This window comes from Morone saxatilis, unplaced genomic scaffold (genome assembly GCF_004916995.1).
Source record: "Morone saxatilis isolate NCDOM2014 unplaced genomic scaffold, NCSU_SB_2.0 Contig18, whole genome shotgun sequence".
Classification (NCBI taxonomy): domain Eukaryota; kingdom Metazoa; phylum Chordata; class Actinopteri; family Moronidae; genus Morone; species Morone saxatilis.
In genome coordinates, this window is record NW_023339740.1 from 9,980,835 (window position 1) to 9,994,826 (window position 13,992).

Here is a 13,992-nt window from a genome sequence, read left to right on the forward strand (position 1 = left end):
GTATGGCAGCCTGCCAAACACACACACACACACACACACACACACACACACAGCCAACTGACCTCAAACCAGGTCAACGTGTATTATTGGCTTCATGATGCTTGCTTAATCTGACATCTCTACAATGTACAGCACTGACAGCAGGACTGCTGTGACTCTGAAACTGGCAACAAACATACAGATACCACAAAACACACACACATACGTATGGCTGGGAAATATCTATCTTTTTTATATATCAATGTAATAACGCTGCTGGGTTTCACTGATGTGAATAAATGACAAAAAATACATTTACTGGTTTCCAAATTACCTGGTCATCCATTTCAACTAGACTATTGAACAGGAGCTTCCCATACATACACATGCAGGTCCTGTGGTTATTGTAATTTGAATATTAATTGAGCAGTGAACTACAGTTTTAAACCTTCAGAGGCTACGACAGTCAGTTTTGTGCCAATAAACACCCTAATCCCCATGACGAGAACGAACATATAGTGCATGAACATAAAAACAAGCAAAAATCCACACACAGACACATTTAAAACAACCTCCGTGTTAAGGATAACAAGACGTAAGAATCTCATAAGGCTCATCCCCGACGTCAGCTGTGACGCGACTGGCTCCATGGAGACGGAGCGTGTTTGATTGGTTGTGTCTCAAAGGGGTTGCGCGATGCAATAAAAAGATCTTAAGGGTGTTTTGACCAGGGTTCCCTCTGCTTGTTATCCTCCCTAAAGTGTTTATGCAGACTGATGATTTAAAACTCAAGACTCGAAGTGTATAAGAAAAACAATGTGTCTCAGGAAAACTTTCATTTTTGTCCAAACTATTTTCAATCTATGAATTGTTTCCATCCATCCTGTTTTCTAGAATGTGTTACTGGATCCACACTGATCAATAATTTAGAAAAAGAGATGACTGCACCAATTCTGTATTCAGGGGTTGCAGGGTAGTAATTTCTATGTTGAGTGCACTCCAGGCAGACAGTGAAACCTCAAGGAGTTGGCACCTATTCAGAGAGCTGCTTCCAAAAGCTGTCACCACATGTTTAGACCACAATTCAAGTGAATGGGAGAGACAGAGGAGAAATAATACCGTTTGGGGTATGTACAGGAAGAAACACACCCGTAAACGCACACAAAGAAGCATACAGTCTCTCTAGAATAAACCAATGTCAATGTAAGCTTACAGGCAGAGAAGAGTGCTTGTGATCAAAAGATCATCAGTTCAAATCCCCATACCAGCTGGGAAATCTGGGTAGGGAAAGTGAATGAATAGGACACTTCTCTTCTCTCCATCATCAACCACCACAGGCGCCCTTAAGCAAAGTGCTTAACCTCCGACTGCTCTGCTGGAGCTGCTCAGTGACCAGCAGCGGAAACGGTTTCAAAAGATGTTTTAAATTCAAATGCTACCTGTAATTGAATCCAAGGAATATTAATTGGCAGCAAAGAAGTACATGATTAATGCGACCAAATGTTACCGCAATCCAACATTTCACTTGTCTTAAAGTGAAACAATTCTTTACAGTTTTTATATCATTTCAAACATGTATATAAAAGCAGCTATTAAATGGGAAAAATATACACATTTTAGAAATACAGACTCAACTGTAATCATCAAATAAATATTCAGGAATTTGCTTTTGTTTAAGGGGGGGGGGGGCTAAAAATCTGCTTTAAAATCAGTAAACAAAAACAGCTGGCGCTCCATGTATCAAGGCTCAGTCCTTGCTGCAGGAGCCATGGGTCCGACCCAAGGCCTTTTGCTGCATGTCATCCCCTCTCTCTCCCTGCTGTCATTCTTCAGCTGTCTCTATCAATTAAAAGGCAATAAAAGCCCCCAAATGTTTCTTTTAAAGAAATTATTTGCCTGTTTAGCAAGAAAAAGAAAGTGCAGTGGGGGGTGTTTGTCAGCAAAAAATTAAAATAATGATCCTTACTTATTCTTTAACTGAAGATGGATCAAATAATTGCACTATTTTTTATACTGGAAGCATCCAAATGTAATGAATCTAACACTTTCAGAAGCAGAGCGTCGTTGGATAAGAGCAGGTGATTGTTTCTAACACCAAAAACACAGAAAACCCACACATTTGATTAGTAGGTGATTATAAAAAGTACACCTGTAGTGACTATGTACAATCAGCTCATCTACATGGAAAGCAAACCGCAAACCTAAATAAATAAAAAATAAAAACTTTAAGCAAACAAACAAACCAAAAGACTATTAAGCATGCACAGTACAGGCCCAGCCCCTGCCCCACATTTTCTGATTACTCCTGATAATGATGTATGCAACACCCCACCCACACACACTACAGATCAATACATAATTACACTGACAATTAGTATCATTAGAGTGGTGCTAGAGATGGGGATTTGTTGAGCTAAACACTCCTCAGAGAGAGAGAGAGAAAGGTCAGAAAAGAGAGAGAGAGAGAGAATTAAGCAGCTCACACAGTCTGTATGGGGTCTTTTCCAAAAGGTTTTCTATTGTCCTTTAATAATGGGATAAGAGCCACACTTGAGTGTGGGTGTGCTTACACGCACGCAGACACACACTGTGATGCATTTAATAGTCTATCCTGTATACAAATGAACAGATTCCTAATTTCAAATCAAATCACCAAATATTAACCGAAACATGACCCATGAGTACCGGTAACGTTTAAAAAAAAAAAAAACACACACAACCGGTGTCTCTTCGCACAACTCATTTAGACTGTCAATTAACTCTGCTCATCAACTCTGGCTCAATTAATCAGGTCTAATTGCTTAAATGCATTTGCCAGCACATCCTTCTAGATTAGGTTTGCAGAAATGGGACTGTGTTTTATAAAGACCACAAGTGAGTTACGTTCATTAGATGATATTCATAATGATGGATTTAATAAGGTTAGGACCTGGCCAGCTCCGCTTTGTCTTTGCTGTAACACCATAATGAAAATCGTCAGAGAGACAATCTCATATTCCATTAGCAATGTTTGTCTTGCCAAATACTACAGGTTTAGGAACTTAAGCAAAAGCAGAAGTACCAAATACAGGAACTTAACAAAGAGAACTCACTGTGTGCTCTTCTACATCCAGTTCAGTGAGTTGGTATAATAGTCTCCTATACCGCTGTTATCAGGCATAGGTATTTGCATCTGCTATACAGCTGTAATCAGTCTCCAGGGTGCAGCTCGCCACAGGATGTTACTCTGAAAACCACGTTCGACTCAGCAGCTACCCCGACTAGACCAAACACACACAGCTTAAATCTCCAGTAGCAGAAATATTGGTTTGTTGGGATAAACACGACTAAATGGTTTAGTAGAAACTGCAACAGTCTTTATGCTTGACCAAAGTAAATAGCCCCACCTCTGAAAAATAAACAAATAATCACACATCAAAACATATTCCAAGAAAAAAAGAACACATCACAGCACCACCCACGCGGCCTCAGGAGTAATGTCTTGTGAATGCAGTGCAGGAATACCCCGGCAATAAGCACCATCACTAACAAGCTACCAAAAGCCAAAATAACTGCGACACACCAGCGATCGCTTCAATATCGATTTCAGGTTCAGCATCAAAACTCACCTTTGACACCGGTGGTGCAGCGACAGCTGGCCTGTGCAACTTCAGAAAAACTGAATACTTGAGATTGACTCTTTTCGCTAGGACCGATTCTGCGATTGATTGATGCGTCGGCTCGTGACAAAGTTCAACCCCTCATCATCCATCTGGTGATCGAGAGAAAGCAGCTCGACATGTTGAATAGTCGTCGGGTCAGAGCCTCGTGTAGAGACAAGTACCAGTGGCGCTTCCAATGAGGAGAAGGAATGTGCAAACACAGTTTTTCCCTTTTCTCTCCTCCCTGAAGTCTCAATTTAAGAAGCTTAGTATGTGATGATTTTAAGCCCTAAAAAATTTCTATTTTTACAGAAGATTAGTTAAAGTAAGCTTATATACAATTAGTAAGGTCAAGGTTGCAGGAAGGTTTGTGCAGGATTTGGACGCCTTGTCTTGCTACTCAGCTTGAACTAAATATGCAATTTTGACCAACCGCACAAAATAAAAAGGCAGACCTAAAAATCTTTCAGCTAATATTCATTTATTTCTGTTGCTCTTTGATTCACTCTAAGCATTTTAACAGAGCACAAAGGGCCACAGTGGTTTACATTGGAAATGGATCAGGCTCTATATATATATATATATATATATATATACACACACGATGATGCTAAATGATTACAAAGTGTCTTGATCAGCCACAAAACCCACATTGGAGACTATCACAGAACATCTCTACCAAGGACATTTAGTAGTGTGCATTTAGTATACACAGAGGGAGCTTTCAGCAGCTAAATGATCAGGGTTCCCTCTGCTGCCCTGCTGTTAAAAACATGACTTTCCCCTGACTTTCTATAACTAAATAAGATCATTCTGGATAACCTAAAAAGGTTACTGCTTGCTACTTTGATGTTTTGCTTGCTGTGGAGAAAAACAGCTGGAAATCACCGTTTAATTTGATGAATTCAGCAAGTAAGAAAATATATTCTGCAAAGTGACCCCTGAGTAAAGAAAGTCTTTCTCTAACTGAATCCCCCCTATTTCATTTCCTTTATATTTTACAAACACACCAAAAGGAGTTTTGTTGTGTTCCTGAGTTCTCATTGTTATAGCACCTACTCGTAGACATACACACCCTGTCAGAGGAGCCACAACACACACACACACACACACACACGACAACACACACACACACACATCACAGAGTTGACATGACAGAGAGGCGTGCCTCTGAAGAGGAACAGTGCGGTGCCAGGTGACGGAGCACGATACTTGATTTGGTGCTTGCAGCCTGTGTTCAATTCACCTTCCTCGTACTCCCTCTATCTCTCTCCCCTCTTATCTGTCATCCGCTTCCCTTGTTTTCTCCCGCTGTTCATGGCGTGGCGGGAAAAGATTTCTTGGGCTATCACGTCTTTCCTTCGCCTCCTCCGTTCTCTCCGTCGTGATAGCCTGCCTCTCCCTTCGAGCACAACCACAGGCTGTAAAAGGCTCGCTGCTACTTTTCTCCTTTGGCTGTATTTTTTCCCTTCTCTTCAGTCTCTTAAACGCGCCATTTTTCGTTTATTCCTCCTCATTAAAATCACCGCTCTCGTGTCATTTCCTCGCTGTCACTTCTCCTCACGCGGTCCCCCATCTTGCTTGCTGGGGTTAATAGTAGACTGGCAACTCACCACACGACTTTTTTTTTTTTTTTGTATTCCCCTAGACAAGATTTGGAATCCGGACTGCTTCTGTGTGGTCAAACTTTTCTAAAAGAAAATCAGACTTAAAACATATTCAATGATTGTTTTGACATTTGATTCGATCAATTGCTAGAGAATTTTGATTGTCCTCGCTCAATAACCCACAACCATAAGCATTGACCGTCACACCAAACACGGCTAGCCAGCCAATGACTGCAGCCAAAAAATGCGCTCCACAACCAACTTCTCATGACTGGTGTTGTTGGACATTTTCTATGTATCGCATTCTTTATCTCAGCTGCAGCTTGCGGTTTCGCTCCTGATTTTTCTAAATGTAGCATCACTTACCGTATCGCATGTATGCTACAGTACAAGTCATTATGTGTTAACCTGTTTGCACCTGTGAAAAATCTACCTGAACACCACTATCCAGGCGTTTAATCACCTGTAACATAGCAATGTGTACAGTCAGTGCATAACTCGGGTTCGAGAACGAAACTAAATGTGTCCTGAACAAAGTCTGTTATCTTAATTACTTGCTTGTTTTCCTTTTTGTTCTTTCTGCTCAATCAGTCCCTTCCTCCAAGCCTCTTCCTCCTGCTTCTCTTCTGTCTGTGTATTTTTCAACACTCCGCTCTGTCTTCATCTCCTCAATTTATGGTCGCCCTTCCAATTCCCCAACTCTCTCCCGTACGCTGCTCTTGGTGTCTAACTCTTCCTTTCTCTCCGACTCCCTTAGTGTTCTCTCATTTTTACGTTCTTTTTTCTGCCCGTACTGGTCTTGCATTCGTCCTTGTGTCTTTCTCCTCTCGTCCCTCTTCTGGTCTGTCGATGTTCTGGCGGCGTATCTCTCAGTTTGCCTCCTCTTCGTCCTGGTCTTAATGCTCCCGCCCTTTCTCGCTACATCTCCTTCTTTTATTTTTTAACTGTGTTTTTGAATTCATCTCCATCATCTTACACTCTCCCTTACTCTTCTCTCTCTCATTTTCTCTCCTCCCTCTCTTCTCTGTTCTTTCATCTCTCTCGATGTCCTGCGGCGTCTTCTGTCTTCTCGGTTTCTGCCTCCTTTTTTTTTTTTTTCTTCTTTCTTTCTTCTCTCTCTTCTCCCTGTTCCCTTCTTCTCCTCTTTTCTCTTTTCTCCTCTTCTTCCCCCTGTTGGAAATGGTTCTGTATTGATCATCTCAACACCGGGGAGAAGGTCAGGGGTTCAGTAAAAATAAGCTCAGGGACAAAACATGAGAAACACAAACAAAACACACCACCACATACACACACAGCATTCATCACCTCAGCCCTGTTACCTGGCTATATTTGTCTGCTCTGTGTGTGTTTGTGTGTGTGTGTGTGTATGTGTGCGTGTGTGTGTGCTTAGTCCAACACACACAGAGCTGCTTCTAATATGGCCAAACATTTGTGTTTACAGAAAAACAGCCACCATCTCACTGAGCCCATAAACATATCATCCTAATGATGGCCAGAGGCTAGAAATTATGACCCAGCACTAATATGAACTCCACACAGGGAGTTGACAGAGCGCCTGGCCATCCATCATGGCTGTGTGGCTAACAGCTGTCCAGGCCACCACCACCCCCAACCCCCCTCCCTTGCCCTCTCCACCGCTCTGTGGCAGGGTCGACTTAAACGTATTCACCCTCTACTCCTCGCATCACACAGCCTTTCCCACACTCCTCAGTCACATGTAGTTGAGGTAAGGCTGGAGTGGCTGGGAAAAAAATCTGGGTGGGGTTCAACGGCAAACACCGGTAGCTTAAACGATACAGAGCTGTGGAGTAGGAGATTGCCAGTTTATATACTTGGATCAGCTAGATGAATGGGGATGGGGGAAATGGCTCCCAGTTAGGTTTGTGAGTTTGTCCTTTACTTATATGTTCAACATTTACTGGATCCCTGATTCTGACTGATGGGTGGATTTTAATAGTTCACAATCATACCGATTTTATATAATACAGCATTGGTAATAACAACCAGTCAGTCAAAAGGTAATGCAAAAGTTTATCCAAAATTGCCCCAGTGATTTTTTTTACAGTATACAGTAAACAAAGTTTCACTGTTTGGCCTTGGAGTAAATCTAGGCTGGTTATTAATGATACACTTACATGTTTATATCTGACCTGTTCTCTTGTTATTTCTGTTTTTATTTCTATTTCAGCCTCGTCTGTGTTTCACTGTGCTTGTTATGTTTAGTTATGCGGCACACCACCAGCTCCCACACGAAAAAAAAGATATCACACACACACTCATCTGGAGGTCAGATTTGAGGTCCTTTGGATCACTGACTGAGGTGAAGGTCAGTGGTGGGCAGCTGACATTAGGTCACTGCTCAGGGACAACGTGGCAGACGTCATTAACCTGAGGCTGACCCCTCCAGCCTCGCTGCTGTCATGGGGTCAGCCAATCAGCTGATCTCTGAGGCTGTTACATCATCATTGGTGGATTGGTTGAGAGGATGTTTTAAGTGGTGATAAATTACGATAAGTGAATGCAATCCTTATCAAAACTCCAGTAACTATGGTAACAGGCCTGACTGGCAGGAGGTGCTGGGTGGGGATACAGAATAAGTTTTGAAACTGCTGTGTCATGTCAGGAAATGTACAGGTGGAAATAATGAATGAAACAGCAGAATTTTATTTAAGTGGCTCAATAGTTTAACTTGGGACACTTAAATGGAATCCATCTTTAATGATATAGGTTACAGCTGTGCTTTTCCTGCTGCAACAAGTAAAAAGGTCTACAGTAGGGTTGGGCGATTGGATATATTGGCTTCATCACCATGGCCGAATTTTGTCATTTTATTTATTAGCTTAATTGACTGTTGGACGGTGGCCGATTAGAAAGTTTTAACATATCGCCCAACCCTAGTCCACAGGCTATATTGGTAAGGCTGTATTATGTGAAATTCAAACCAGTATTTCTAGTTTATCCCTTCCATTCCTCTGATTCCACTGGACACGGCTGCAACGTGTTCCGGCTCTGAATTTCATGCTAGATCAACATTGTGGCACCAGACCTAAAGTCATCAGTCAGGTTAGAGGAGATTTTAAGCAGATAAACACACCGTTCTGTATCCTTTTTAAGGACAAAATACATAAGTATACCATGTCGGGCAGGCAACACACTCTGCGGACGCTCTGTTTCTGAAACGCTCTCGTTGGGATTTGGAAATGCGTGGAACACGGAGCCAAACCGTGTCACAGACGTGACATTATATAGTCGGGCCCGGTGGAATTTCAGGGTTGGAGTCTTCTCAAAAGCCGACACACTGCATGGTGGTTAATACCCCTTACAGGTTGGATTGTCCATCCACTGAGACTTATCATGAGTAATCATTTGAATGCTAAATGCTGATGAGGTCAGCAGCATATCAGCACAATGCAGTTATATACCTGGCATGTACAGTTACACATGCAGCGTTTGACCAGCCAGCACAGTGAGTTACTGAACGATGTTCCACTGCACCGCATTAAAAGGGAAAGGCAAATTCTTTGCTATATTAACTTTGTTGATTTTGTACAGCAACACTCTGCACCAAGAGCTCCTGCTGCAACAGAGCAAAGGTCTAATTGAAATAAATGAGATAGCCTGCTTTTTGTGCCTCAGAGCTATTGTCGGTGTGACGGGGCCCCGAGAAAGAAAAGCACAGAAAAAGAATAAGAACAACCACTGAACAGGAAAGAGACTACATCTACAGAGGGTGGCAAAAGAGAGGAAGAAAGGGAGGTGAAGGGGGACTTGGCTAGGTCATTCACATCACTTACACTACCACACAAAACACACCTGTGCACTCAAGCTAATGAAGGTCTACACAGAGAAAGAGTGCTGTTCTTATCCCACTCCATTAGATGCAACACACGGTGAATGGTTTGTGTGTGTGTGTGTGTGTGTGTGTGTGTGTGTGGGGAAGCACAGCGAAGACACCTGCCGGTAGAAATTGTGTGCGCTGACATTTAAAGAGAAAGCTTTAAAACAGGTCTTTTAATTAAGCTATTTTAAGAGAGAGCAAGATGGAGAGGATGGATGGTTGAATTTAAAGAGCACACAGGATGGAAGATGAGGTTGCTGAGACATGTGGCCAACTTTAAGTGAGGCACACAAAACACGAATAGATGGAACAAAGATATAAAAGGATTCAGGCAGCCTGAAGAGAGTGGACAGAAGAGAATGAGGAATGAAGGTCAGAGAAAAATAAAGGATGTGAGAAGGTATTTATGTTCACTACAGAGAAAACTAGACTGTGAGCTGATGTGTAGTGCCTTAAGGTCTCCAGTGTGAGTGCATGTATGTGTGTCTGCGTGAGTGCTGTCCTCTGTAACGCATGCAGGGCCATGCACTGTGGATCAGTTAGTGAAAACCAAGTCTAGCTCATGCTATCCCCCAGGATCTCACACTGCAGTGCACCGAACCATACTGTGTGTACGTGTGTGCGCGAGAGCTGCTCCTGAGTGACAATTCACAAATCCAGGGGACTGGGCTAATGATGTCCCCTTTCTGACTAAATCAAAGCACCAAGAGGTTGTGGAGAGAGGGAGAATGGACAGAAAAAAAGTGAAATGGAATATGGCAAGAGAGAAATAAGAGCTTCTTAAACTTCATATTGTTAATCACTGCAGGCCTGTAGCAGCGGTCCTCATGAATGAATGTAGCAGGGGTGGGCCAGAATTCAATTAGCAGGCGCACAACAAAAAGGCTTGAGTGGAGAAATAAGAGTAGCACAGTTTGAGGGAAACAAACTCATCGACATCAAGACGAGTCTTTTATGAATGACTATTGTATGTGTGTATACTCGTGGTTTAGCGAGACTATTTTCAGAAACGCTCTTGAGAAAAGCCTGTATCCAAGAGAGCGGTGCACGTTTGCCAAATGCAGTGCTAATGTGGTTTGCATCAATGTCAGCACCATCAAACCATAATATGTTTACCTTGACTGATATGTTGATTCTAAGGGAAAAGGCCTGTAAGTATGAGTATTGAGTATGTACTCAACAGGACTCAAAAGCACGAAGAGGAGATTTGGGCTTACCGAGTTGATGCAGGCGAGCTCCTTGTTGAGCAGCCAGGGTAAGGAGAGTTTCCCATCTCCCTTGTAGCAGGACTGAATTCTTTCTTTGATCTTCTCTTTTATCCTCCTCAGGGTGAACAGGCACAATGCTGACTCTTTGGGTGGTTTGGCCCGATTCTTCTGACCCTGAGAGAAGACTGTGAAGAGGATGTCTTCATTCTCAGAGATCCCCAGAGAGTTGGCCAGCTGCCGGCCTGGCCGAGCCAAGAACGCATCCTGCACCAGGCGGTACTCTACCCCGTCTTTGGTGCAGCCAATGGGGAACTCGACGTACGAGTAAAACTTGGGGTCGTCCACGCAGAGGCGGACGATTTTGGAGGTGAAGAACTGCTCTCCACTGGCGTCAGGTGAAGTCAGTTGGGTATCCAGCTGCATTGTTAGATAGTAGACAAACTGCTCACTGCTGAAGCTATAAACATAATAAATGTCGAAAGCAGGGAACTTGGACAAAGTGTCCGAGGGGATCTTCAGCTGAGAGGAGACAAACTCATCCTGATAGACAAAGCTGAACATGTCAGCATTTTCTTCATTCTCCATTAGCTTGCGGCTGGACAGGGTGGGGAAGTATTCAGATTTGCCATCAATGGGTGTTCCGATGAAAAGCTTGCTGGTCGGGTTGTGGGGTGAGCTTATGATGACCCCGGACATGGTACCCGACTCGGCCACACTGGAGAGGTAGTGCTCCTTGCGGTGGTGGGGCTCGCCAAGCTTAAAGAGGTCATCTAGACGTAGGAACTGGCAGATCCCCTGTGAAGTGCTGCCACAGGCAATGAGGCGGTTCTGTGCATAGTCTATGAGGAGAAGCTTGTTCACATTGGAGGTCTGGGCCAGGTCATGAGGGCAGGACTGGACACTTGGCGGAGGGTAGCACTTCTCATTGTCCACCACTGGGCCCGTCATGTGGCTGCGCAGCTTGGTAAGGTTGCTAGACAGCTTGAAAATCCAGTTGACGGCTCCCACATAGACTTCTCCGGTTTTGTTGTGGATGGCCAGATGTGTGAGCCCCCACTCAGCAGGGGTAAATCGTTTGAAGGGCGGGGGTTGGCCTCCAGTGAAGGATGCGCTCATGATAACCAAAAGCCCCAAGAGGAGAAAAAAGTTCCCCTGACCAGGGGAAGCCACTGACCGAGCTAAGGGACACATATCTGGGCTGTCTAGTGGCAAGGCTTAGGGGGGGGTGGGGAAGGAGAAAGAGAGAAGGACGAGGAGTATAAGTTCTGGTACCAAGACCCAAGTCAGGATTTTCTTTTGTTTCTGCTTTTCTGTCAATGAAGAAGGGAGGACAGTTTGAGGGAGAGAGAGAAGGGAGGGGAAATAAAACTCTATTGATCCGCTGTCCTGTTCTCAGTGTTGCAAGCCGTCATCAGGAACATCATCCACAGAGGCACAATGTGGGAGCCCTGGAAGGCAGAAAGAAAAAACATGGTGAGTGTCCAAGAAACATTTCCTATTGATTATATCAAGCAGGCACAGGGGACTAAAAGGCTCACACACAGTACAGACAAAAAATTGAAAAAAAAAAAATCATGCTGCCCCAGTCATAAATAAATTATATCAAATCAACTCTGGGAGGCAAATGTGTGTCAGCATTTAATTATGAGTGAAGATAGCAGGGGAGGCACTGGCTGATTTTTAAAGGCTCTTTACACATAATGCCAGTGTTGCTGGAATGAGTTATAGACTCACAGCACTGAACTCTTTAATATTTCATAACTTTCAACTTTACCATGGCGGCTTTGGAGGAGGCATGAGTGTGTAAAAAAAGTGCCTGTGGGCACAGTTACATTGACAGCAAGCAGTTTATAGCTAGGTCTGCTCAAAAAGCTTTCCTGTCATGGTCTCAACAGTATCAACACACTATCCAGTAACCCCTTATTGTAATTACTCCTGCAGTTCTGGCAACTGTATCCAGGCATCAGCCTCTCTTGGCAGCACAGAAGGTCGCCTAACACACACTGCCTTCCCTCAGGGAGCTATGATTACAATATATACTGTATATATCAGGACAAATATAACTTAAGCAGAGAGAAATATAAAACCCCTTGACTGAGATGTATGCAACATATACAGCACAATTCTTGTTAACCATTCACTTATGGTTTTTGAAGGGTCCCTATGCTCAACACTATTCCACAGCCCCCTCCCCCTGCAGACAGCAGTCGGCAGCACACTCAAAAACCTGCTTGTCTCCTGCTATGCAGTTACCTATGTGATTAAAGCTATGTTCAGACAGACAATTGCACTGCATCAAAAAAAGGCTGCCTCATCACATTTTTAAAACAGGCTTTCACATGGTGAGGGTCCCGGTCTACGTTCCTGCCAGTGTAGGCTCTGAACACAACCTGATTGAACACAATGCAGCGTCAAGCAGCAATATATTGCATTGGCAGATAAACAACTGCCTTGTAACACGGATGGCTCAATTCTACTGTTTTCCCTAAGATTATCTTGACAAGGGATAAAATGGCTGTTGCGATGATGATGGTTTAGTATCTGATAAACCTTCAAAACTTTCTTCATCTTGTCACCAGTACCTGTGGCAACAAACCTTCACCAATGTAGTCACTCGTTTTGTTTTTTTGTATAGTTCTATTTTAGTATTGTGCTATTTTCTGTCTGAGCGTAGCCCTGCACTGCCCACATTTCCATGCATAAGGCCCTACTTCCTTCCTCATTGCTGTCATTGTTTTCTCACACCAACTAATTCTGATAAATGAAGAGCAGGGGCTTGGAAAAAACACATTTGCTTAGGTCTGCTTTCATTTATGAGCTTTTCACAAATACACAAATACATTTCACACTGCAAACACTATATCCCATAGTTGGTATCTCTTGACAACCTGGGATGGAAACAACAGAGGCGGTATACTAAAAGGGCGGGAGTAAGATAATTTATGGGATGGAGGTTTTACAAGTAAAGGACGAGGAGGAGAGAAGTCAAAGTAGAGTATTTGCTCCTTTGCCAACGACAATGCAATGATGATGAGGAGGAGAAAGGTCTGCAGGGCGCATGCTGCTACTTGACAGGCCAATCATGTTTCTGCAATACTGGGACATTAGTTCACCTGTAAATGCTGATTATGCAAAACAGGACGCAACTCTTCCAGGGACCCCACGCTTCAATTTCACCTTGACTATCAAAGTGTCTGTGCGAAGGGTGTTTTATGACCACACCGAATCAGAAAAGACGAGAGACACTACACAGCGATGAGGACGGCAGAAAGAGGGGGAAGGGAGAATGAGAGTGGCAAAAAACACGAGATAGAGGAAAATCAAAAGAAGGACAGAGAGAGGAAAGAGGAAATGAGAAATGTGGGGGTTTTTTTTTTCCCCCCTTTCTCTTTCTCGTTCTCCTTCTGTTATTTTCAGCCTCCTGATCTCCGTGTGGTCAGCCACTCAGGAACAAGGCTATCTGTCTACCAATCACCAGGGATACAGGTCAGGGAGTGCGGTCAGTATCAGAATGTGAGTGTGTTTCAAATCCTGTTTCTTTTTTATTTAATACTGGCCATCCTTGAGAAAGGCAGGTATGTGTGAGAGCACCCAAGAGGGAAAAAAAATGCACTTTTGCAAGAATTAAACACCTCAGTAAGAGGAGTCATTGAATTGCACATCAATATTAGTCACCGCTGCTGCAAACGGTGTGTGAGGGGGAAAGAGAGAGAGAGAGA

General features: G+C 43.4%; 2 protein-coding genes across 2 annotated transcripts in view; both read right to left on the reverse strand.

Annotated features, from left to right (window-relative positions):
* The window catches only part of LOC118328104 (plexin-A1-like), a 115,605-nt gene extending 115,280 nt beyond the window's left edge, over positions 1–325 (reverse strand). The window contains exon 1 of the mRNA XM_035661709.1: positions 314–325. Within this exon, the coding sequence (XP_035517602.1) occupies positions 314–325 (12 nt within the window). The remainder of the gene's footprint in view (positions 1–313) is intronic.
* Positions 326–9,392: 9,067 nt separating this feature from the next.
* The window catches only part of LOC118328105 (plexin-A1-like), a 28,774-nt gene continuing 24,174 nt past the window's right edge, over positions 9,393–13,992 (reverse strand). Inside the window, exons 2-3 of the mRNA XM_035661710.1 lie at positions 10,283–11,721; positions 9,393–9,401 (exon numbers count right to left, since the gene is read on the reverse strand). Coding sequence (XP_035517603.1) covers positions 9,393–9,401; positions 10,283–11,464 — 1,191 coding nt within the window. The 5' untranslated portion in view covers positions 11,465–11,721. The remainder of the gene's footprint in view (positions 9,402–10,282; positions 11,722–13,992) is intronic.